Source organism: Pyxicephalus adspersus, chromosome Z (genome assembly GCF_032062135.1).
Source record: "Pyxicephalus adspersus chromosome Z, UCB_Pads_2.0, whole genome shotgun sequence".
NCBI lineage: Eukaryota > Metazoa > Chordata > Amphibia > Anura > Pyxicephalidae > Pyxicephalus > Pyxicephalus adspersus.
The window spans coordinates 46,397,003-46,424,588 of record NC_092871.1 but is presented as its reverse complement, the minus strand read 5'-3'; the positions used below and the strand labels follow the sequence as shown (position 1 = coordinate 46,424,588).

Below are 27,586 nucleotides of genomic sequence, written 5' to 3'. Positions count from 1 at the left end.
ATGTCTGCAAGCATGCTGAAACGTTGTTTTGCAGTTGCATATTGACTGCTTTACATGATCTTGGCCATTATCAGGTTTATGCAGCTCTCATTTTATAAAAATTATTCTGCATTCAATTTGTGAAAGGCACACTTATATGAGACAATCATAGAGGCTTAGTTAGTTGCCTGATTGTCATTCTGATGCATTGGTCTCTATGCTTTCAGTAACTGACCTGGAACATATATAAGCTAAAGAAGTACGGACACTTTTCTAACATCTATTTACAGCTTACGTGTTCCAAGGTTGTGACTGGATTATGCTATCACAATATACAGTCAAACACAGCCAGACATTAAGCATTTTATCATGGAGGCCTGCGATGGCAGCCACCATTCTTCCTTCATGATAGAATCACACCTGCCATTTTTGCACTGATTTCAGTACATGTAGCTGTGCCACAATACCATGGCTAAACTCAAAAAAAGGGTGAGAGAAGGGCCACAATAATCCATTCTACAATGGAAATACCAGTTCTTGTTCATAAAGGGCATTGACCAGAGCTTACCTAGTGTACCAATCCTCCAGCCAGACCCCAACAGAAATCTAATGAATGAAAAAGGCAGGACAGAGACAAGGCATGGAAGTAAAGGGCTAGAGGATGCTGGATGTCTTTCAGCCTGGAAATAAAGCAGACTATGTATGACGTGCTGCAGCTTCCAATGCACACTGTGGCAAGCTGGCTGTCAGTAGTAAAAAGCATAGTTACATACTTGTGCAGGAGAGGAGCCTGCACAACCCTTTCAGACTGAAGCTAAAACTGGAGTTCAGTTTTAGTAGAAGGGGAAACAAACCTAAATATTAAAAAACTGGGAGCAGACAGATTTTTAATTTCAGAGGGGACAGAGTTTCTGCAAAAAAACAAATATACTTGCCTCTTGTAAACTCTCTCTATAATGTAATGCACGTGAGCAGCTCAGTGTATGATCCCTGCTTGCCTGGCTGCCAGAAATGAATAAACTCCTGTGTACATGTGCAGGAATATTTTCATTCCAGCCTGGGCAATCAAGATGGTCAAAAATTCAGAACCTAGAAGGGGAGCAAGTGAAGATGCTGATCAGGGTGACAGAGCGTGGGAGTTATAGTTTAAAAATTGGGAATAGAAAGATACACTTGTTTTATTGCATAAAAGACATAGCCTGTCCATTCTGCAAAAAAAAACTGCCTGCTAGCAATGTTTATACTTTTAGGTTTAACTCAATTTTAAGTTACTTTACACATTAGCACGTGTGTGGCTATTCGTGTGAATAAAACTATAAAGGTGAAAAATGTAGAAGTAAGGCTAGATACACATGCGCAATAATTATCATTTGAAAACAAACGATCAACGATTATTCTCAATTACTTTGAATGATTGTATCATGTACAATTTTGTACATGCTGTAATGATACGATCGTTCAAATATAATCCACCAACAATGTATACACTAGATACGATTGAACGATCGTTCAAACAATGCATGAAGTGAAAAGTACTGGAGAAAGTGAATCCAGAACAATCCATGATCACTGAACGACCGTACACACAATAGATTAGGAACGATCTATGCCCAATTAGAGCGGCCTGGACAGTCGCTTGTTTCCAGCGAGTTTCCTAGTTCGTCGGCATTGTTGTGCACTATTTTTGTTAACAATTATCCAATGATTTGTCGTGGCTCGTTCGTTTCCAACAACAATTATTGCATGTGTGTACAGCCACATACACACGATCCTTCACGATCCTTTCCAACCACTAGCACTGGAGGATGCATGAACAAGTGCTGTACATAGCACCGTTCTACTCTATGCAGAGGGGAGGGGGGGAACGAGAGAGCGACATCCTGCTGCGGGCTCTCCCCCTTCCCTTGCATTGTAATCGTTAGTCGTCCATCGATCCGCCAGGATGGTCGTTGGGACGATGGACGACTGGCACTGTACACACGTCAGATTCTCACCCGATATCGGCCCTGAGCCGATTATCTGGCGAGAACTGTTTGACGTATGTCATAATCACATGTGGTTCCCTATCTGCTATTAGTGTTTATAATGGAGTGTACAGTAGAAATGATCCAGAACTGATAAGTTTGTTTCTTTCTTAGTGTACACAATTTCCTGGCAAATAATGGAAACCCAAGGCAGGAGAAGACTTAAATTACATTTACACAGGTCTAATCCATCACAGTATCTGTTACAGCATCTAAATCCCTTGTCAGTTGTGAGCTATTACAATCCTGTAATGCAGCTAATAACACCATTAAGATATTGAGAAGATTCAAGAGTACTTTTTCTTTACCAATTCGGAACCCAATCGATAAAGCTCCTCAGCTTACAGGGAACTTTCTATGACAGGGCCTCCATTGCGAGCTATCCGCCAAATTTGTGCCATTTTCTGGAAGTAGTTTTTGCAGCTTTTGTGTCTGTTCCCATTGAGAGTCTCTGGGGGTTCTGCTTCAATGGCAGCTCCATTACAGAAAAAGGTTCTTTTCAAGCAGAACTTTTATTGTACAGCTGAGATGACCCTGACTTCTAAAAGAAGCCCCTGTGTTACTTGGCTGCTCTATCAAGAATACTGAAACTTAGTTTTCTCAGTCTCAAATAATTTCTCGGTACCCTGAGATGACAATCGCCCAACCCAGCCACATCCCAGCCTTGGCTTCAGATAGAAGCATTTGCATAACTTAGGCTAAGTACACATGTGCAATAATTGTCGATGGAAAGGATCTTTCACAATCCTTTCCAACGACAAACGACTGCATTATGCATGAACAAATTCTGTATATGGAGCACCAATCTTCTCTATAGAGAGGGGAGGGGGAGAACCATAGAGTGGCAACCCGCTGCACTCTCCTCTATTGACTTTCGATATGATCGTTCGTCGTCCATCGACCGTGGATCCACCAAGGCGGTCATTCGGACGATGGACGACGAGCACTGTACAAGCGAAAGATTCTCGTCCAATATCAGCCCTGAGCCGATTATCTGACGAGAACCATTGCATGTGTGTATGTAGCCTAACTCTAGCTCCCCATTATCTTTATTGATTCGGTAGCCCAGCAGTGCAGAAACTTCCACCATCAATATGACATGTTAAGTGGTATGGAGGTGAGAGGAATTAAAATTAAAACAAATATATACAAAACAAGGAAAAACCAAAACTGGGCCTTTTAAGGCAAAATAATATGAACTCTACTATCATAAATTATATATAAATCTTTTATTATTTACAAAACAATGTCGACAAGTTTCCGCTTCCTCAGGACAGAAATGGAGATCTACAATTTTAACAGATAAATAAATAATAAACATTTTGATAAATATGCAAAATATCTCTTTACAAACTTTATACAAAGTTACAAAATTTAACTCACATAGGCTTCAAAGTGCCCTTGATACGCTGCAGGTCTCTTTCACATAGCATATAATTTAAACAGACAAAAGAGGCAGCAGGGGGCAAGAAAAAGCAGACTCCCAAGGATCCTTTTGTATACTTTAACTGAAGTAGATTAGAATTAAAAATACAAATTATAAATTGATTTAAAAGTCCCATAATGAATTATTGGTTTCCTATTGATAACACTGGGGAATGCATTTTTTGTTGAGTTAGATCCTGCACTTATTTTTTACTAACTTTTGGGAGGTGAAACCAGAATTGACTCCAATTTTTTGCCATCACATCCAGTTTTTACGATACAGGGTTCCCTTCAATTTTACATACAATGAACAAAATAATGAAATAATACTTTGAATGTACTGTTTATTTAAATTTCTTTTGTTCATACAAAGGATTTAATGTTACTCTATGACTTTTTTTTACAGTAAAATATTTGAAAATTAATCAGGTAAGCGGTTAAGGTAAAAATTTACGCTTATAGCTTTTCCTGGAGTGTTAAGTGTTAGGACAATCCCGCCAGATGCTCCAACAATAGTCAGCCATCATATGTACATCCCATTTACCCTGATACCGTCCTACCATGACCTTCAAATCTTGGCGGAATTGTTCACCTTGCTCATCCCTGACTGCACCAAGGTTTTCCAGAAAGTTAGAAGGATTGCTATGCAGAAAATACACCTTGATGCTCATATTGCAACCAAACATTTTGTAGCTCTCCAAGAGTTTCTGGACAATTTCTGTGTAATTATTTGCTTGTGTATTTCCAAGAAAATCCTGACAATGACTGAATGATAACCAAGCATTCTTTTCGACTTCTGACATTGTCCTGATGAAATGTTCATCTTTGATGAGCTGTCGAATCTGTGGAACATCAAACACACCGGCCTTTATTGCCAGGAAATGCCAAAATTAGGTACTTGAAACAGTTGGAAACTTTAACGAACTGCTTCATCAGACACAGTTTCATGTGCAGGGGCAGGAATATAGTATTCTTTCTATCAACAAGTGGCTCATGTAGAATGATTGGATCACCTGATTTTAGGCCAGATCTTAGAGGCCAATTTCTTTCCACCCAACGCCTCTGATAAGCTCTGCTGTCCCACATGCACAGATAACAGGAATACTTGGTGTATCCGCGTTGCTGACCAAGAAGGAAGCATACCATTTTAAGATCAACACAGATGACCCAATTGTGTTGGTGATATTGCCACAACTCAATGACTCTCTCTATGTCTGCATATTCTTCACAAAAAGAAACTGAATGGCCAATTGGGATTTACCCAAATATATTGACATTGTGAAGGAGGACACACTTTAAAATTTGTTTTGAGCTATCGATGAATAGTTGCCATTCAGTTGAGTTATAGAATGGAATTCCCAATTCTTTAATTAAACCAGGTATGTTATGGCAATACACAAAGCCACTGTCAGTTCTAAAGTACTGAAGAAATGTAATTTCTCTGGTTTGCAAGTACGATACCTTCCTTCCATTTTCTGGTAAGTTTTTCTCACGCAGTCTTGATGCTAGGAGTCCTGAAGCCTTCTTCGATAGTCCCAAATCACGTGCCAAATCATTCATGCTGATCAAATCCCTTACGAACAGAATCCTCTTCAATTTCAAACTCTTCATTGTTGTCACCTAGTTCATCACCATAATCATGTTCTTCAAGAGAGGGTAGTGTTATGAAAACCGGCACTGGGATTTCATCTGAATGAGCCACTGGGCGTATAGCTGATGGTAGACTAGGGTACTCTATGTTACATTTCTTTTTCTTGTTATATCCTGAAGTTTTCATTACACAAAAGTAACAGTCACTGAAATGATCTCGTGGCTATCGCCAAACCATAGGTATACCAAATGGCATCTTATCACGTGTTCCCTTTGTCCACATCCATAAACCCTCGACACACTGCCCGATTCATAAAGCGGAATCGGATGATCGCTCGCGCATTCGTATTCGCGATCCGAAATCGTACGCCGTCGCGCTATTCAGCAACTGAAAAAGCTTGCGGCCGGAGCCACGCATCTCCAGCAGCTTTACACTGGCGAGGTTGCATTAAAAGTCACATTTTTTAACCATGTCAGAAATGTAAGTGGGACAATAACTGTGTAGGGATTTGAAGGTAAAGCACAGGAGCTTGAATTTGATTTTAAGGTGAAATGGAAGCCAATGGAGAGAACTACAAAGAGATGCAGCGGAAGTGGAGCAGAGGGAAAGATGGATGACTCTGGCTGAAGCATTCATTGACTGGAAATGGTGAAACAGATACAACAAAATGAATCAGGGTTGTTTAGGCACTTTCGACGAGAAAAGAAAGGAAATGTGTGTGTAAGTAGAAAAATAAAGTTTGCCTATTCACTACGTAGAGCAGCGCACAACCTCTGACCACACTGTCTTGCGTGTAAATGAATAGCCAATACAAATCCATGCTACAGTAATCTCATTAATTTAAGCGGTAGAGAAAAAACCTGATGTGATAGAAGAAAACTAACTGCACTTTCAGAATCAGCACACCTATTTTAGTGTAAATAGGCTTAAAAATTGAAGTCAACAAAAAATTTGTTCAACATTGTTCCCCAGTGTAATTACTTTGATTAGATATGAATAAAACAATGAATACATGTGTGTTGATTTCATATTTGTGTATGGTGCAGGTAAAGTAGTTTCTAATGATGATCAATTAGGTTAACTTAAAATAAAGTAGATGGCTATGGATTTCATGATGTCTCATGGTGCAAATGAAAACAAGCTTATTTTCATAATATAGTGCCTTTAAAAACTTTCATATAAGTGATGGGTTATGCACCACAAAGCATTTGTATTAAAAAAATACAAAATTTAATCTGGTTAGTGTTAATACTTTCATTCAATAACTAAAAATAACTCTTATAAAAAGAACTTACCCACAATCACACATTGTTTAGTATGTGGTTCTGATGCTAAATCATCTACCAGCCCACATGTGTTGAAATGCTTACAGGAAAGAAGGGGTTTTATAATGATGTACCCTTAAGTTGTAGTTATTGGAGTAAATCTTCCCATAAACAGTTAGTACCTAACAATAAAAAAGAGTTAGCTATTAGTCCATTAAAAAAAACAATTACTGGCAATGAATCCAATAATAAAGAGAAGATTAGTGCACAAAATTCAATCTTACCAATTTACATTCACTAAACAAAATCCTCGGATCCTTGGTTTCCTGGGAGAGACTGCCAGCGTCTCTGCGCCCATCCACCTGTCAGTTTATGACAGCGCTCCACGTGGAGCTTGTGAAGCCGTCTTTGCCAAACGTGCTGATGGACTTCTGGCTGTTCGTTGGGCGACCCCATTTGTCCCTGATTTGGAGGGACTGTCTTTCTTTCCTCCTGAGTTATCCATTATTTGGATGGATATATACACCTTAATAAAAACTGTATCATTGAACTAACGAAACACGTTATTATGCACTATACATGTTATTCAACCTCCAAATGTTTCCATTTGTAACTTTAAAAGCTAATATCAGGGAAATGTAGTTGCAAAATATGTATGCATTCTTTACTGTCTGCAAAATGGAGGCGTGGCAAGGGGCATATCATTTGACTACATACTTGCACATTTACTCTATGCAGCAGACAACTAAAGCGATGTACATGTTAGATAATTGTTCCCTGAGATGAACAATTATAATCTAGTGTGTGTACAATGGTCCGATGGTTTCCTTTAGTGATCCACCATGGTGGGCATAGGGGGACATAAGGGTTCCTCCCGCTTGTCCTCTCCCTCCATGGAATTGCACAGCATTTGTTCTTGGGTCACTGGAAACAATCACGAAATATCATTTACAACATAAATTTGAGTGTACAAAGCTTAAAAGTTGGCTTGTCTGAAGGTGAGCACGGTCAAAAAGCAAAGACCTGCCCAATTAAGCTGTCCTCCATCCTGCCATCTATTCCACTGGTGTGGCTGAAACTGACAGATTGGAGATGGTAATCTCATATGTGTGGACTGCATCAAGCCTTTGTTTGCCAGTTTCAGTTAGAGCTGTACCGGCAGCCTGGCAAGGACTGGGCCAGGTTCTTTCAGCAGCTCTCTGTGAAACACAAAGATCCAGGAAGCTGAGTCACAACTTGTGACAGAGTAACATGTTTTATATATAGAGGGCCCAAGAGAAATAAGAACAGTAAATAGCAGAATGTAATCAGGGACCTATCCCTCCAAAAGAATGAGTGATGATGTTTTGATGAAGGGGTAATATGTCACAAGCGAAAAAGTATGGCATTTACAAATTATGATATTGTTTTTTTAATAGGCAACAGCCAAAGCCACCAAAAACATACAGATTACATTTCCAGTGGAATAGTAGTGCAAGACCCGAGTACCGGACACCATCACAATCCATGTATCAGTGCCCTTCATCCCATCCATATCATATGACCTGTTTTCTGTTTTACTGATTTTAGTTCAGACCTTCAAAGTGGCATGCTAAGGACAAGAAATTATCCAATTTTTAACTTTTCTCCTTCCAACTGGAAACCAATATAAAAAACAGGGCTTATAATGTTCATAACAGTGTATTTTATTAGTGCCCCCCTATAATAATTGCCACTAACAGACAGCATATTGTAAGCAGCAACAGAGCATAGAAAACTGAGAGAATTCTTTCCTTCTTTAAAATGGAATGACTGAAGGATTGTCTAAACCACTTAGAGATTTGTTTAATAAAAAGGAAAATCTTCATCAGTCATAACTATTGCTTTCAAGTGCTGTATAGAATGTCAAATCATTGACGAGATCGGACTGCTTATGGAGTGCCCATGGACAGTGATGATCTTTCAGAAAACAAGAAGAAAATTTTTAGCATTACTTAAAAGAGAGGAAAACAACTCTGTCCAACAGGTCAACAGTATATTTCAATCAGTCTCATATTCCACATTTACATTTCCCCACATTTATAAATGCAACTGGCTGGTGGAGACCAGAGTAGCTAAGGGCACATAAAAACACCTTTTGCTGAACATACTAGTTATTTAGTTATTAATTTGCTGCTTTTAGAATCTAGATGACAAAAAAAACAGGCCTGTGAAGTTGGTACAAAAACCCCTGGACTCCTCATTTTATGGTACCACCGACTCCACCTAATAAAATATGCTGCAGTTCCATGTTTATTGAAACACAACATACACATTATTTCATCACTGCCAGAGCTCAGCCATTGTAAAGCTATATAAAGAACTCCTGGCCTGGAAGCTCACACTCAACCCTATTGACCAGCATGTAATTTCCAGCATGAAAACCAGTAAAGGTCATGCCATTTTAAGCTAAAAACGCAAAAATAAATACAATGTTTTATTTATTGTTTTTATCAATAGGCTATGAAAGTTAAAGTACTTACAGATATAATGAGGATCAGGAGCAACTGTACTTGTTTATATAAAGTACATCATTTGCTGCTTTAAAACCATCAATTAAACTATATGAAACCAAAAACAAATTGTAAAACAGCATACATGCTAATTATACTTGGCATATAGCTGTAAAATAGTTAGTAAATAAAAATAAATAGTGCAGACAGGTGTTTGAAGAAGGCATGGGGTGATAAACAACACTCTCAGTATGCAGGGGAAATATATAGAATGTAATCTTACTGTATAACCCTAATTAAATTATATTAACCCCCCCCCCCCCCCCCCCCCCAAAAAAAAGAGATGCATCTGCAGCATGCAGCAGGTGCAGTGTTGACACCATCATGACAAGTTATGGGACACAAAATGTTATGGGACACAAAATCCTCCTTTCTATAAAGCACAATCTGCAGTGTCACACAACAGCCAACACAAGATATAACTGACGGTTACATAGAAAAATAGTAAAATATATATTCAGAACATAAAAGCAAAATCTCAGTTGTTACTGTGGATTCCTAGGAACAAAAATTAAGTTACAGATCAGCCGGATTGTTTTGGTTTACAAAATCACAGAAATCAGTTAAAACATGCAAACAATAGAGAACAAAACTCACATATGCTGAAAATTATGCTGGCTTGTAACATAAAGTAGTAAAACCACACCAATGTGTACACAGAAAAAACATGTTACACAGAAATCAACATTCACAGAATGAAGATAAACCAGGTTTTTTTTAGGATAGCTGCATTGATTGGTTTCCCTTATATTAGTATATGTCATATTACCCTCAATCGTAATATTTTCCCAATAGGAAAATTTTAAACATAATTAAGAAAAATTTTAAGTTGGTTTTGGAAGCAGCAAGTGAAAGGAAACAAAAATGACCCACTACTTTTCATTGAACTAAACCTACAATGTCAGTGACATTGCCTCCAACTTGCTCTTGTACCCCTGAAAAAAAAAATCAAGAGGCTTCTCCAGCCCTTTGTCCGTTATATAGTTTCCATGATAAGAATATCAATGAATTTGATAGCCACTAAGAAAGGGGCTGACCTGACTTTTCTCCTGCTCTTCCCCATTATCTCACAGACAATGGGAATTAGTTTAGGCCCTTAACACTAAAACAGGTTTCCATTAACATATAAATTGATTTAATTGCTTCACTCCTGCATTGTTCTTTTCCCTTTAGCTTTTCAAAAAAAAGTTTCCTTTTTTCTTTTAGGGCTTTGTAGCTCATCTGGAAGGTTTGAAGACAGCCACAGCCAATAGCCTCTGACTTTCTCAAGACCTCTGAAATGAAAGTCAGTGGAATTATGGCATGCACAGAAGAGGTCCCAGAAAAACAGTATCAAAAACTTTCTGTCTACAACTCTAATGTTAATATAACCTTTAAATAGCAGTTATATTTAGGACAGATGAAATATATGCAGCATCCAGGCCTAAACATGCCTGCAAATTTACTAAGCAGCATTTGAAGTCAAATCATGCTAAAACCAAAATACAAAATGCATATAAGTCAAAATGTACTGCAAATATTACAACAAAAAGAAATTCCAAATGTAATGTATAGCTATGTACACACGTCAAATGATTCTTGTTCAATTTTTGCCTTTAGGGCCAGTATTAAATGAGAATCTTGACGTGTGTACAGCAGCTGTTCGATGTCGTTCAGGGATCTACCCTGGCGGATCCACGAATGACCAAAGACTGCAGTGCAAGTGAAGGGAGGAAAGTGCGGCGGGGTGCCGCTCCATGGTTCTACCCTCTTTCTCCATAGAGCAGAATGTACAGTGCTCCTTCGTGCATCTTTCAGTCTTTGTCGTTGGAAAGGATCGTGAAAGATCCTTTCCAACGACAAAAATCTAACGTTTGTGTATGTAGCCTTATGCTTACAAATATCTGTTACCATTTGCTGGATTTTATGTATCAAATATCTCTTAAAAAACTACAGCGGGGTGAACAATATTAACTGTAAAAGCATTCAATAATTGAAACAGTGTTTTTAGATCACTTGACGAGATCAGCAAAGGACCACCAAGATCACCAGCTAATTTATACATCAAACATGATTTTGCTGTACTGTTCACACAACTTGCAAATAAAAATTTTAAACTTGTACCCGAAAACAAAAAAAAAAAAGATTTAGCTAAAAAATAAAAATGTTCAAAACCTTTTATATTATTGGACAAATATAAAATTGGTAATACTAAGAAAATTAACAAAAATGTAAATAAAAGCTATTCTAAATATTTGTCCAGGACATCAAATTTAAGGCCTACTACGGTAAGGCTTTCTGCAAAACAATTCTGCAGGCATAAAAATGCCCTAGTCTTAAAAATGCCATGGGGGTGAGAGATGGCGCCCCATGACTTCCCCATTGTACAAGTAAACTTCAACGCAGGTCCTTCCAAGGTCACGTCTGAGGTCACCCATGAGGACAAAGAATCAGTGGGCTGCATAGCTACCATCCACAAGGACTTTATAGCATTATAAAGACCAGTAAGGGAAAGCCGAGTGGATCTCCGGATAGTAAGGGGTTAGCAAGTCAAGCAGGGCACAGTTTTATGTGTCCCGTTATGTCCTTTTGTCCATAGAAATTCATGGTCAATACAAACACATCCAGCAACAAACAAAAAAAAAATGGTCACAACTGAACCCTTTAGCAATATGTTGTATTTTCCTCCTAAATTTGATGCATTTTATGCATTCAAATTAATTTAATAGTGATGTTTTTTTCTGTGTCCTGGTTTACAGCATCTATTTAACAACCTGACAAGACAAGTCTTCTGAACAGAAAAAATAACAATCTGTTGATAAAGAAGTAAAACATGAATTTCTTATTTCTAAAAAAGAATATTGTTAGGAATATGAAGGGTTCATAACAATAAATAATTTGGCACATTATTTTAGCACAAAAAAAAAAAAAGAAAGAAAAATGTTCACCTTTCATCTGGTACTGACCTATGTGGCATAAACAGAGTTAGTTGGCGAAGAAGTGTTCTTGTTCAGGCTCTTACACTATCACACCTGCTCATCCAGAGTTTTTCCAAGACTTTCTGGTCCATTTTACACTCTTTCAACTGACAGCAGACAACTGGTAATACGAAGAGAACATCTATCTGAAACACCAAGAGGTCTTCCTGCTTATTCGGCAAGCCATGAGAGATGTATGGCAATGTCCCAGGAATTAAGAAATATTATGCTACCAAGCTGCCAAGGAACTAAAAGTCCCAGCAGAAGATATTAGATTTTGATGCCCCAGGTCTGGGAAGAACAGGAAGCAACAAGGACTTCAACTCTATTTTTCTTTTGTTTTTATCTTTCCTAAAAATGAATTTGCCTTGAAGTTCCCTAAAGGGAACCTGTCACTAACATATATAGAAGAAACTGGCATAACTCCAAGTCAAAGGTAATACCAAACTGTAGGCAAAGCCTCCTGTTTGAGGCATGGATCACCTTCAGGACCTTGAGGTGCCTTCTGAAAAAAACCTACGTTTCACAGGAAATAGTTCAGAATCATTTACTGCCACTTGCTGTAAAATGTTGAAACACTGATTTATTAGGAACCAATCCAGGAGGTTGGTAAGGTAACACCTGGAAATGCCTGTTGCCACTGCCCATCTGATCTTAGCCTAAATCAGAAGAGGATGGCAAAACAGTTCTTCCACAAATACATTAATCAATAAACATTTTAGAGCAGGAGTTATATTACTGGCAGGATCATCAGGTAAAAAAAAATCAACAAAAAATACATTAATGTAATAAAGCACAGGTAACAGAATCATTCTAAAATGTTCTTATTGCTAATTGAATGGCAGCCTACATATATCTCTTAGCACAGATTACGGTTGTTTCACAGCAAGATCTTTTACTGTCAGCCAACCGATATTTTTTAGAGCGGTTTGCATTGTTGCTTTTCTTTTTAGCCAATTGTTTTTATCCAAACTTTGAAGCCTCTGAATTTCCAGCTGTTGCAGAACTTGGACATATGAAGTTACTCCCACCCAGAATTTGCCTCTTACTGTGTTACACTACAGGAGATGTTAACATTACAAGTCAGCGTCTCCAGTAGTAGCCAAATCTCTCTAAATGATCCAGATTCTGGAAAAACGATTATTATTTTTTATATTCATCATTAAAGCACCGTGCTTGGTGAATGCAGCTTTAACCCAGGCTACTGTTCCTGGACAAATGTCTGCTGGAACAGTAAGCACTATAAAAATAAAACTTTTTGTTTTAGAACATGTTAGCACTTGGTTGGACAGACAAACAATAAATGTAAAAAACAACCTTCCATTTTTTGCATATTTTCACCTTCCCATGCTGGATGTTAAATACTTTACCACAAATACTAAAAGCATTTTAAAAAAAAATGATAACCTTTTCAAGCAAAAAGTGTTTTCAGTAATGATAAAAAGCGAAGGATACAGTTCCATCGTCTCACATCTGTACAGCCTTTTGTTTCTTTTATTTTTTTTAAATGGAAAATGCATCTAGCACTTGTATCGGCATAGCAACCGCTGGGCACTATTACAAGAAGGAGAATGGACCAATTACAGCACACAATTAGCAGAGAAAAACACAGCTTAATAGACCATTCTGAAACGCTGTTTTAATTCATAATCATTGTGACAATAAGCAAATGCCAATGAGAGTCACTATCAGGGAAACAATGTTTCCAGGTCCTGATAGATGGAATTTTAGCATTGTAAAAAACAAAAGTGGGATAATACAATTACATTGGGGTAACCAAAACTTTATTAGACTGACCCCAAATCCATTTCATGCTGGCAAAACCAGGAAAATATTGTGCGTGCTTTCCAAAAGGAAAAAAGCATTTTCATGTTGTAATGTAATTATTACTTACATGTTGTCTAAATCCAGTTTGCAAAGAATAACCAATCACATAGTAGGAAAACAAAAAGAACTAGATTTTTGTTTAAATGTAAATGTGAAAATATGAGTGAATGCCTCCTGTCATTTGTATGTGATTATCTAGAGCACCATTGGTTTTTGAAGACTTGTTCCTAGTTTTTAGCACTGACCATCCTCACAGTAAAATCTCTGTATTTTGGTATCTTTTACTGTATATTACAGATAATATGCAGCATTTACAGGATTCCGCAACATTACTTTCCTGACAGCTCCTGATACCTCTTAGGAACTGGTATAGTAATATCTCAATTTTTGGTATTTATTTATGAAACAGAAAGAGGACACACAAAGATGGGAGGAGACACACAAAACTCCCAGGTAAACAAGTGCAAAGTCAAGAATTAAGACAGGGAGATCTAAATGTCAGAGGATGTAATGGACTGGCCCAGACCACCAGGTTGAACATTTTGCTAAAAATGATTTCTGGGTGTAACAAACATTAATACATTAAAACGTTTTATATGCAGCAGCTGCATTTGTTTTCTTTTTTTCAAGCTAACACTTCCTGTCCTGTTATAATAACACTCACTCATTATACTGTATCTATGGATCAGCAGACATGACACCCTTAGGACTTCAAAACATGTAGGGGATATTTTACAGTCCTGTACAGTTAGTGAGGAGAGGAAGTTATAACCTCACTCGATTTCTGGTAGGATCCATAGCTTTGCTTAAACCAAATAACACACACTGGCTTCTTTTTATGACCCTGGATTCAGGGCCACTGTTACCACTGATGGTACAGTGTATGGAAGGCAGCTGCACAAGATGAACCCTGGTATATTATACATAGACAGACTTCAAATAATCTGTGTCCCTCTAAATCTGTTAGAAAAGGTACCTGAATGACAAATAAAAGAAACATAACAAACATAAAAAAATTCTAAGAAATAGACACCCTCACCACCACTTGAGAGCACTTGGTATTCAGGCACTTTAAATGTAAAAGGGATGCAGGGGTTTTGCTTATACAGGTGGCAAGAGGATTTTTGGGACAAAAGAAGTATGACCAAGTACCTTTTTATTTCCTTCTAAATTTCAGTTCTGGATTCAGGTGCAATTTAAAGCTGAACAGCAGGCAAATGTTACCCAGCAATGATGCGATGCTCCAATCCTAAACAGGTAGGGGTATCTTTTTGCCTGGAGATGGTTTTTACAAGCAAAAAAAAGGTTTAACAACACTGGGCCACAGCAAATTCTGTACATCGCTATGCTTTATAATGTGTGGTAATTGAATAATGTTTTTCACATGAAAGTGGGCATCGAGCATACATTAATGGTAATATCTGCATTTTAAGGGGAATAAGTACTCTTCCCTTTCAGAATTTCTTAACTTGTAAAAGTACTTCTTTCTATTGCTTTACAGAGTTACATCTTCAATATTACGCTTTCCTTTTGACTGCAGTGTTGGAAGGAATAACGTCTTGGAAGACCGTGAGAAAAGTCTTGAATGAAGGCATGCTGTACCCTTATTCAGCTTCAGAGAGAAAGACTTACGACATTCTGCCAGACAAGTCACCTCTACAGAAATCAAAAATGCAGATAAATACAGCACATTCCATTACAGGGCTGAGAACAGCAGCAATTTCTTCATTAGAGGAGTACATCTACAATTATTTAATGAAATAAACATGAAGCCATTAATTCCGCTCTGCTTCTTGCCAGATGGCTTAATATGTGCAAAAAATGCATAGGTAGAGTTACCATTTAGTGATGCATTCTCAGGAAGGTTGCGAGGACCAAGCAGCCGACTGGTCCCAATGAAAGAATCATGATCAAGATGTCAGAAACAACTAGTTCTTCTGGTAAAATCCAAAGGGACCTAATTGTGCATATGTGTGTGAAGGTTATTCAACCATTAGCTTGATAAAAAAAAGTCTTTTTCATGCTAGATGAAAAAAAAGATTTGCAGGGATGAAAGCCACCAATGAGTGGAGTAACATAAACGACTTTAAAGGATATCCATATAAAGACATAAAAGGCGCTTTTGTTGACCTCTTCCCGAAAATGTTCATGGCCTGGCTATACTAGTTTCCAAATGAACCAGGACATGTAGATCAGGACATTCAGTCCTGATGTCTGCATATTTATTCCAGTCTCTGTGTACACTCAGTATTTTTTTTAGCCAAGGTGTGGGCACAGATACAGAATTATTGAGCTTTTTAGTACACTGTGATTAAGAAGTAAATACAAGCCTAAATGAATAAAAGCATATATATTCCAAATGTATAGCCACATGACCGCTATGTATATGGTAGCCATAATCCTACAGGGCACAGTAAGCTTAGCAGCCAAGCACCCCTTGGAAACCTCTGTAGATGACAGAAGACACAACCCAGTACAATTGTGGTTTATACCAGGCATGCAACACAACACAATAAAATGGCAACTGGAAACTGTGGAGTGTCCTTAGAAGAGTTGTGTTCCTTTAAATCCACCAAGCCACTCCTCAGGCAGAGTGCTGTTCTAGAGTCACAAGACTCCGCTTAAACCACCAAACCGCACCTCTTCCTGATCATACTGTCTCTCAGCATTTTCAAGCTGCTAAGCCTTTCCTCTCAGCCTCCTTGACTATTTCACAGCAATCACTGCCACCGACTGAACCTCTGTGAAACTTCTGCATTTCCTCTGACAAGAAAAATGTGATTGGCGTGTTTTACCAAATTGTAACTCATAAAGTAAACTATTGAGGGAATTTTCCACAAACTCCCAGGCCACAGCAAATACTCAACAGAAGATCCTGGACAGAAATTAAAAAGGTGATTCTAGAAAAGGTTAACAGCTCTACCTGTAAGTAGCAATGCTGGCCATATACAGAGCAATTGAAAGGGAATTTCAAACACTTGCATCCAGACTGGATAAAGGAAGGCGGTCAATTGGAAATTACCTTATTCAACCTACAAATATTAAATATTATTTTATGGACATTTGACAAACTGAAAAAAATTGAGACAGAATTGTGACAGAATCAATCACAAACTGAAAAGCTGTTAAACAATCTGACAAAAAGTGATTACATTTTCTATGTTTATAAGTTTTCTTCAACTCAGCTTCCCAGCAGTCGATCAAAAATTTGGGTTACCCCTTGGATTGCCTTGCTATGTCCTAACTCCTCCACATAACCTGTGTGCAACCTAAACAGCTTTGCACTTTCCCTGAATGTCTGAAACATGACAGCTGCTGTCTCTTTATTAACTTCATTGTCACTCCAAAAGTGCAGGATCCCCCTCTGTCAGTTGCCTTGAAGGTAATGATGGAAATTTCAATGGGAATGAAGGATTACAGAGTTGACTGGAAAGTTTTTATTTATTGAAACTGAGGCCTGAACAGGCGTTTTAGCATTTCCCTTGTATAATAAAGGGAATTTTTACAGACAGAAAAATGTCAGACAATGAGCAAAATTACTTCTTGGAAAGAGTCAAGTAGTGACAACTGTGGAAAAAAGTCATAATGAGAAAATGATGGTACTCCTACTCACCAATAAAATCAAAAGCAATGTCTGACTGCAAATATTAACACCAACAACTTGCTGTTCCTGAGAATTACAGAAATTATTATATAAAAGAGTTTGTATTTATTGCTAGTCTACCCAAAAGTGATAAGTTATAAATGTAGTCTGAAGTGCCATAATAACTGATGCCTTACTGGACCCTCCACTAATGGATCTTAAAGCCTGAATCCTAAAGCTACGTACACACGTCAAATTTTTCTCGCCCGATAATCGGCATCGGACAGATATCGGGCGAGAATCTGGCGTGTGTACAGCCCACGTCGTTCATCATCCGTGGATCCGTCCTGGCGGATCCACGAACGATGAACGACGAGTGATCCCAATGCAAGGGAAGGGGGAGAGCGTGCAGCAGGGTGCCGCTCCGTCGCTCTCCCCCTCCCCTCTCCATAGAGCAGAACGGTGCTGTATGTACAGCACTTGTTCATGCATCTTGCGGTTCTTATCGTTGGAAAGGATCGTGAAAGATCCTTTCCAACGACAAGAATTGCACGTGTGTATGCGGCTTAAGTCTGTCCTTGTTCACCTATGAGTATTTACACCCTTCCCACTGCATTCCACATCTACAAAAAACAAACTGACAGGTTGAGAGCACTCTTCTAAACAACAATGCTGGGCTGGTTGGGAGCCCCTCCGAAATGGTGACAGGTGTACCAAACCAAAAATCTCAGAAATCAATCAATAAATTAAATATTTTTAAAATTATTAGTGTACATTTTCCCTAAATACAAGTAAAAGCTATTTTGACTAGACAAAGATAAATGACTCCAATGACAAAAAGAGCTGTGGAATGTCTAAGCTAACATGGTCCTCTGTACAAACAATGAAATATTTGACCTTTATGTAGCTTCCCTCTGCAGACTGATGTTTCATAATGTCATCCACTTAAGCCTAAAGGAGGCAGACAGATAACAGCAGACTTCCACATACGTCTACATGAAGTTCAAAAACATACATTCTTCCTATAAACAAGGACTCTGCAACAATTAAGTCTGTATGTGAAATCAATTTTATGGATAAAATACAGAAGGGTTAAATGCTTTGTTAAGCTTTAATTTCTGTCACCACTGGGGAGATTCACTGTCTTATTGGAAACTGAGAAGAAATCCAATGTTCTGATTTGTCACCAAAACAACAGTTACGGGAAAATCCTCCACGGTGGCTCAGGGGTTAGCACTCTGGCCTTTGCAGAGCTAGGTCCCAGGTTCGATCCACACATTATCTGCATAGAGTTTGCAGGTTCTCCCCGTGTCTGCGTGGGTTTTATTCCCACATCCCAAAAACATGCAGTTAGGTTAATTGGCTTCTCCCTGACAACTGACCTTAGACTACATTTAATGACATATGATTATGGTAGGGACATTAGATTGTGAGCTCCTTTGAGGGACAGTTAGTGACACGACTATGGACTATGTACAGCGCTGCGTAATATGATGGTGCTATATAAATACTGTATAATAATAATAATATTAATAGTGACACCTGTTCCGGGATCAACTCTCTAGAATGAGTCCTTTTTATTTCCTGTTGTGTTTATAAAACAGGATGTGAGGAGAAATCTCTTAATCGGGGTACAGACAGCAAAAAAATAACCTCATAGGGCATTTAACCCTTCCTTGATCTCTAAAAAACATACACGTCTATTCAGAACAAAGTTTTACCCCAAACCACAAATGAGTGTAATGTTCATCATGCTGGAATTAAATATTTGTAACAAAGGGGCATAGACAGCAACTGTGTTACTGGGAAAATTCCTGGATGGATGGTATGTGGGATAGCGATACTGAGATGAAACCAGCAGTATTTTTTTTTTTTTTTTTGCAGGGAAGCCCTAAGCCTACTGGTTGTCTAAAAAGTCTCTCTTGGGGCTGGTTTCAGGGGAATCTGCAAGAGTAGGTTGGGGTAGATTCCCACTTCTGGGTCCCACATTTTCCAAGGCTCACAAGCCTATAAAGCACACCTGGTGCTAAGCAGCAGTGGTTATGTGTCTATTTACGCAAGACTCTCTGATGCTTACCTGTATAAGGAAAAGCACTTTTTTAAGCAGCCTATTCAGTTGATTTGTGTTATCCAGGAGGCTATATCTTTGGTTTTAAGGACTTAGGCTAGGTACACATGTGCAATAATTATCCTTAGAAAACAAACCACTAACGACAGATCAATGATTATTCTCGATTATTTTGAACAATGTACAGTGCACGATTCTGTACATACTATAATAATACGATTGTTCAAATATAATGTGCACACACTAGATACCATTGTTTGAACAATGCAGGAAGTGACGAGAAAGTGTACTGCAGAACAATCTACGATCACTACACGACAATACACATTGAACAGTAGATACCGAACGATCATCGCCCAAATGAACCCGCCAGGATGGTCGTTCGTTTCCAGTGACATTCCTCGTTCATGGGTGTCGTTAGCCTGTCATTGTGCACTTTTTTGTAAATGGTCGTTAACATGTTTTGTTTTTTGCCATTATCTGCCCTAAATAACGACGGGCAAGAACCCCAAGAAGACACTGTTGCCTGGAGTTACCTGATTGCCAGCCTCCTGTTTAAAGCCAATTCCTACAATGTAAATAATCTTTATATCCAATGCTGGGGAGCTCTGAAGAATATGAGATATATATATATATATATATATATATAATCATGACAACCAATGTGAAGATATAGTCCTTTTAACACACATATGACTTCCTGTCTAGAAATTGTATTAAAGATCATCCACTGGGCCTATTTACAGACACCAGACAGTATCTGACTGTTCTCAGCTATACACAGTGGACCATCAAACTACTGGAAAATTCACTTGTGACAGTGACTGATACATTGAAAATGGTCCTACGCAATACAGAAACTATACATGTGCCCTGACACAGTGGATTCTGCAAAAAAAAGGTATTTTACTCAGCACTTAATTTTGTAAAGTTTTTCATCGATGTGGATATTTTTCTTTGACAAATCAGTCAATTTGAAAAAAGTTCTCAGGTAAAAAAGTAAGTATGCAAACACTAAAAGAATTTTTTTTTCATTTTGTAATAAAGCAACAATGTTTGATGCCTAGGACCAGGACAAGAACTCTATTATTCATTTTTATTTTGTACATAGAAAGTGTGTGTATGCCTCACATAGAGATTTCCCTTTACTTCTGGTCCTGCAGACCAAACAGAAAGAGGATATCTTTCTGTCAGCAAGGGAAATCCCCTTTTAGTTGTTGTCACAATAGAGGATTTCCCCTGTTTCTATTCTGCTGGCAACTCAATATTTTGGATTTACATTAAGCTTCCAAGAGAGAGCAATTTGTGACATCAATATTCTAACCGCTCATTGCTCTCTCCAATTTTTCAAAAAAGAGTTGCCATAAATTTACCTTAGATTAATAAATGACTCAGTTAAGACTGTGGATGTGCAGCGAACGCTTCAGACTATCTGATTAATCAGAATTATGGTCTGCCATTTGCAGTTCCTATTTAATGTACACTGCTGCATAATTTGTTTGTGCTATATAAATACTGTTCAACATTATTAATATTATTAATATTATTCATATTATTATTATTATTAATATTAAAAATAATAATAGAAACAAATGGCTGCAGATGAAAAGTCTTTTTTCCAGGTGTTTAGCAGGCAGTGCAACTGTGCTGCAGTTTTCTACTAAGATGGTACATGTCATGAGTGGTTGGCTCCCCAACTGCTTCCTTGGACTTGAATTCAAGTATTTTCTATATGCCTGCTAGGCTTTTCGAAAATGCCCAGAAAACACCACAATAGCCTGTTTAGGCTCCCAGGTTAAATGTGTGTACCTGAAAATTGGCAACCACACCAGTGCACCCAACTGACCGTTCAAAAAAAAAAAAAATCAGTGTTGGGACATTATTTGATCACAAAAATTCTATTGTAAAGCATTTTTGATGGATTGCATCACCAATTATGTGTTTGTTTTTCAAGGCAAACTGCAAAAGCTTTGAAGTTGTCTTATAGTCCAATGCAGTCAGGGTTAATTATTATACACTACATGTAGACCTTTGCAGTGCCCACCCAATAGGCCCATCTCTTCTCACCAGCACTGAACCCCCTCATTCTTCAATACACAATATATGTCAGAAATTTTTAACACCACTGGAAAGCAACTCACTGACTGCAGCCTTTATGCAATGGGGTTTAACAGGCTATGTTTTCTAGAGAACCGTTTCCACCCAGCAAGTTTGATTTTCGTCTTTTTTTTTGTTTTTTCAGAAAAAGCAAAAACAGCTATAAAAAAGTTCAACAAAGTAACAGCGTGAGCAAAACACACAACAAAGTCCTCTACAGCTGCTAAGTGAATCAATGTTGAAGGCAGAATCAGGATTTTGACATTGTTCCTGACTTGCCCTCGGAATTTCTTATCAGAGCCATGCAGTGGAAGGGTTAAACGCAGGTACTACTTCAGGTCGCTGAACAGGCAGGATGTTTTTGAACCCTGGACCTGAACATTTTTTTTTTCATATTAATAATCACGTGTCCAAGGCAAAGGTCTGTCCATCCCCTCTTGTATTACGCACAAGCTCACCTGCCTGGTATGAGGCAACACACTTCTGGAAGTCGGGCAAAAACCACGGCAAAAACATGGACTTAGGTCACCAGCCATCTTGGAATAGTGACAGCACAAAGTGTGAGAACATTAAACAGAACAGGATATTTTCCTAAAGTTCATATAAATAGGATTGTATAGCTGGCTTTGTATAAAGGTGTGATGTGATCCCTTCAGCCTTCCAATCTATGGCTGTCATGTTTTCCCATTTTGCACATTTGTCACATTTAATGTCATGTTTCTATTTCTTGGTTTGACACTTACATTTCACTCTGTTTAGGTTTCCACTTCTATTCTATAAAAAAAACAAAAAACAAATCATTTGCAGAAAGTGGGACCTATACGAGTGGGACTCATACTACAGTGCAGTTATTGCACAAACTTATTCCTTGCTAATTCCAATCTTTAGCCACTTTGCCATTTCCCAGTTTAGCTACTTAATACAGCAGACTCCTTTAAACGCACTATGCAAATAGCAATCACTTGGGGCCTCTTTTAAGTAATATCCTTTGGTCTTTCTATAAAGTGGATGTTTTTCTAAAAGTATATCTCTAAAATACCTTTAAAGCCTGCCAAAAATCTTCCCTAATGTCTGCAATATGAGGCTGCCAGATCTACTGTTTATATGAGCCACCAGATAAGAAATTATGTTGCTCCTTCTCTCCACCTTCTCAATAATTGTTCTTCATCCAGCACAGGCTCTTCCACTATCAGACCTTTTTGAAATTTCAGCTGTTGAGCAGAACATGCAACATGCAGAGTAAATTTTTACGTCAAGTTCACTTATAAAGCCCACTTCAAAGGGCCTGTATAACTACTTCTGAGATTTAAGCAGCTTAGCAGAACAGCCCAGTCTGGTGGACCTGATGTTTATTCTTTATTTATTTATTTCTCAGCCTGCTTTTAAAAACTTGTGTTGCTTCTGCCTCACTAAGTCTGAGTTGTGCTGTACAGAATCTAAAAGCAGATACAACCAAGTCAAATTCAGGTACCTACACTGCTTGCATTTAAAAAAAAATGTATGAATTGTGCATTATTAAATACGAGACTGCAATCATTTTTGTCTTTTATATCTGAGTTTAGCTTTACGTTTTCAACAGCTGCAACATATGTCCATGTTTATCTGAAATTATGTTTAAAATAGTCAGCTGACTGTAACACTTCTTCCTGACACCACTGCCAAAAATATCTCAAATATTTATATAACAGCCATGAAAAATATTATAGAATTCGCAGACAGGTGTGAATAATACATTGTGGGCTGCAGGAGCTTCTCACAAACTCTGTCAAACATGCCGCTAGGCTGGCGTTCTGTAACCTAAAAAGCGTCACCTTGAACGTTCTCAAATGTACTAAGGCTGTTGTGTCTCTCCCCCTGTGATAAATGGGCCGAAACATTACCACTAATTTACGGCACTTTGGAAGTGTTCTGCTGTCAAAATTAAAAAGATTTTTTTAACTATAGCACTGCAATGATGCAACCTTGGAATGGAGGCGCTGGGTGTGATGGAGAGACCCCCCCCCCCCCCCAAAAGTGTTATCAACGCGAGCAGCCAGGTTAGTACATCAGACCATGTGTTCTAAAATTACATATCATTAATATTTTAATAGGTGCCAACATATTTGGCAGCGCTGTACATTAAATAGTAGAGATTTTAGAGACAGGAAAATCAAGTGACAGGCAGTGACTGGTTCTCTTTAAACCTGACTTTTCCTGAGCCCCCTGCTGCTATTACAAACCACTAATAGTTTATTTATACTTCTGACGCGCAACGGGACACAGAGCTGTAGAAAAGCAACCCGATATCGAAACAGAGCGTTTGATTGATGCCCCTGGCGAGGGCTCATCTTCTCCAGGTGATAGACCCCGTTAAATCAGGTTTAGGTGGCTACGCGTCAGCCTCTGCTCTCGCTCAGAATGAGGCTCATCACATGATGCTCACACTTGGCTGCCACCAAAAAAAATTCCTAAATAATGCATAGAGGAAGAGGGAAAGTAGATATTTTATGGTGGCTGGGTCTCTATAACCTAAATCGGACACAATCTGACAGGGGTTAAAATTAAGCTTGGTGCAGCTTTGCAACTGTAACCAAAGAAGGAAATTTCAATTTTCTTTTTTTTTTTTTGAGCGCAGCAATACAAAACTGCTGGTAGCTTGATCATCCTTGTTTAGCTATATACCAGAGTCACATGGTTCTTCCTGTATACCAGTCACAAACATGGTTCTTCCTGTATACTGTCTGTATGTGTAACTAAGCCAAACTCCAGCCACACTGTCCAGTTCTGGATAGAATGAGAAAGAATGAACATTTCTTTTAGGTATTTCAGTCTGTGACTCTATTGGAAAGATTTACCTTTACTAGGCTTGTTATGAGAATGCTGTTGTCACCAGGACAGGAAGCCATGGACCATGGTAAAATGTATCCCCTTACAATGGAGCATTAGAGCAATAACATCTCTTTCTGTACTTACAGGAAATAAAGACATATCAGACAGCAACTTAAAAAAAAACCTAGTTAAGGCTCTATTCATTATAAATTAAAAAGTTGAGATTGGAGATTTGCTTAGAGCAAATGTTCAGGCAAAATTTTTAAAAATGCAATTCAATAATACAAACAGATCACATTTTTTAATACACTGTAAGGACTCTCCAAGTACAGAAAAATACTTATCCATCTGCCACAAGTGCACTCATTGTGGGCTGACAACGCACAGTACTTTTACAAACTGAGTGGTGTTGTCAGCCCTGTTAAGTTTACTTTTGTTTACTAGTTAGTCCAACTCATTTTCATTGCACAGGCACTTCCCAATAGGGGAACTTAAAGAGCTAACCAGACTCCAAACACAGGAGGTAAGCACAAGGCAGCATGGTTTTTCTGACATGACCAACTGGGCTTGTGCACTTATAAAGCAGATATAACAAATGCATTTTAAAGATAAAAATGGAAAAAGATGAGATTGTAAACATTGTGGGGTTTTGTGTCACCTCAAACTTATGCAGTTACCAAGACACATTTACTTTTAAAAAGTACTTATATAGGGAATAGGCATTCCACAGGTAGCAAATCCAAAATAATCATATCCATTAAATACAAACAATTAAAAAAGCTGCCAGTGTTCACTGCTTTGTGAGGGTTCAAGTTCCCTGACCACGATAATCCTTTAGTAAGAACAAGTATGACAACACTAGCTGTTGAACATTTACAAGTCGTCAGTAGCAGATTCCATATTGCCATCAGGACAAATGTTTTCACTAAATAAACCCTTTCAGAAAATGAACAGAATTCCATAGTTTCCTTCATGTTTATAAAATATTACAGACCAGCGCAGCATTTTATTCAAGACTGCCAATCTAAACCTCCAAAACCAATCCCAGGGCCTAAATTTATCTGATTGAGGGGATTTAAGTGGCCTCTCTGTGTTTACACACGGCAAACCCTCATAATATTTACATCTTGGTCAAATCAAGAAAATCACAGGCTGAAAATCACCAGTATTAAACAGCGCACATCTCATAGCCGACAAATCAAACCACTTTATTTTAACTACCTGAAGATAGGAAAAGAGGAGACAATGAAAAACTACACTTATTACACTTCCCAGAACTGGCATGGGACAAAAGAACACAACACAGAGAGGAGACAATGCAAACTTCATCAATCGTGGGAGAATCGTCAATGAGAATAACAAGGATGGGACGAAAGATGGGAGACTAAAAAAGGCAAATGTTATATAATGCAAAAAAACAGGGACAAATATAATTCTTTTGTGTCCCTAAACATCAGAACAGCCAAAATTATTACCCACCCACTGATATATTATTCTTATCTTCTTGTGGTAATATAGTGCTGACATTGTTTTATATACAATGACCAATACCACAAATATAGAAAATGCAAACAAAACATAATCCAAGCACACGGATAACATTTCAATGTGTATAATAAAAACATATATACACGACTTGAAAAACAGAAATGTGGCATATCATAACAGGAAGTCATCACAAAAAAAGCAAAGCCAGTACACCAAAAATATATTAAAACTTTTTAATGTAAGCCTTTGGCAGGAGAACGCTGTGCCGAAGACCACACGGCAATAAAGAACAACCACACAGGATGCCTAGCTCAAGATGTCTCTGTCACTTCTACCCCTGTGCCAGCCTGGGCTCCGGATAATTATTTCTTATTATTATTATTGTTTTCTAATTGATTTATAATGCAAAGAAATGCCACTACCTGGCCTGCAATATTTATATGCACTGCCTGATTTAATTGGACTTGACAATGTGCTGGTGAGAATGACTGAGTGTCATCTGACAGGCCCTGGGGGTCTCTGCCACCATTCAGTCCCTGCACTTTAACCCTGCCTGTGCCACAGGTGTCTGCAAATATGGTTGAAATTTCTGCCATCCTGCAAATCAAACTTAAAGTGTGCCATCTTATTATCCCAGGCGGCAATGTTGTTATTTACATTACGACCTGAAAACCTAAATTATAATATCTCTTCCATTGCAAATTAATATCTATAGAGCCTGATTGCAGTACACACATAACAAGCTATAGGGTCATTTAATACCACAATGCCGAGCTATGAGGGCACACGATACCCTGGTGTCATACATTGCGGTCACAATGCTGCCATGCTATGGGGGAGATACATAGTGCGTCAGGTTTTGGGGTCATCTAGTATCCTAATGCATTCCAGAAAAACAGCACCCCTGTTCCAAAACTATGGGGGTTGCACAGGGCCATGCTATAGGGTTCTATTTCACCAATGCCATGCTTTAGAGTCAAACAACCCCACTTCCATGCCATAGGGTGCCAATACACCAATGCCATGCTTTAGGGTCAAGCTGTCCGGTATGGGGTCGGAGTTGCTAGCACAGTCCAGACTGGCAAGACACAAGTTCCTCACCCATTGCAGTGCCCGGCAAAGAGTCCCTTCCGCAGTCCGAGGATCGGTATGTCGTACCCCTTCTCGAGAGCCCCCCACCCCCTTCCCGGTCCTGGGTACACGTGGGGAATGCAGGGCGGGGCGGGGTGTCGGGCAAATGGGGCAATGCCAGGGGGACAAGAAAGTTGTGCACCAGAGCCCCGGGAGGGGAAGGGGGCAACTAAACTGTAAATACCCCACACAGTTCGCCGACAGTCCGTTGGCAGACTCACCCAGAGGCAGGAAATGTTTGGTGTCCATGACGGCTCCTGGGGCCCCTATGGCTGCACTCTCCCCGGGCCACACAGTCCAGGTTAGGGGAGGCCGAGCCTGACAAGCCTGGAGCCTGACGAGTTGCTGCAAACTCACCAACAATGTAAGAGAAGTCTGTGTGTCTCCAGCACAGCGCTGGTTGCAATGCCGGGGCCCCTCCAGGGGGGGAGCGAGGGACGGCAGGCGCTGCGCTTAGCTTCGCCTATACACATGTTGTACGGACCTCTTGTGTACGTTGTCAGGAGCCCCCGGGACACCTATTTACCTAGCACAGTGTTACCTATATACATTAAATATAGCACATTGTCACATATATGCATTGCATAATACCTGAGTCATATATATATATATATATATATATATATGCAATGTATATTCTCACTTGACTCACTTATATATTTTGAATAAACTCTGGTGACACCTGTATCACTGTATATGTCTGTCATTTGCAACCCCTATTTAATGTACACCGCTGCATAATATGTTGGCACTATATAAATCCTGTTTATTAATAATTTATATATGCATTAAATAAAAGCAGTGTTACATAT

General features: G+C 38.7%; 1 protein-coding gene across 5 annotated transcripts in view; it reads right to left on the bottom strand.

Annotated features, from left to right (window-relative positions):
• RXRA (retinoid X receptor alpha) overlaps positions 1 to 27,155 on the bottom strand; it is a 150,813-nt gene extending 123,658 nt beyond the window's left edge. For 2 of the 5 annotated variants that reach the window (XM_072430214.1, XM_072430215.1), the window contains exon 1: positions 26,996 to 27,154. In XM_072430214.1, the coding sequence (XP_072286315.1) occupies positions 26,996 to 27,023 (28 nt within the window). In that variant the 5' untranslated portion in view covers positions 27,024 to 27,154. Of the gene's footprint in view, positions 1 to 6,314; positions 6,806 to 26,744; positions 26,762 to 26,995 lie in introns of those variants that run through there. The other 3 variants (XM_072430213.1, XM_072430216.1, XM_072430219.1) reach the window with 3 other exon arrangements.
• Positions 27,156 to 27,586: the final 431 nt, after the last annotated feature.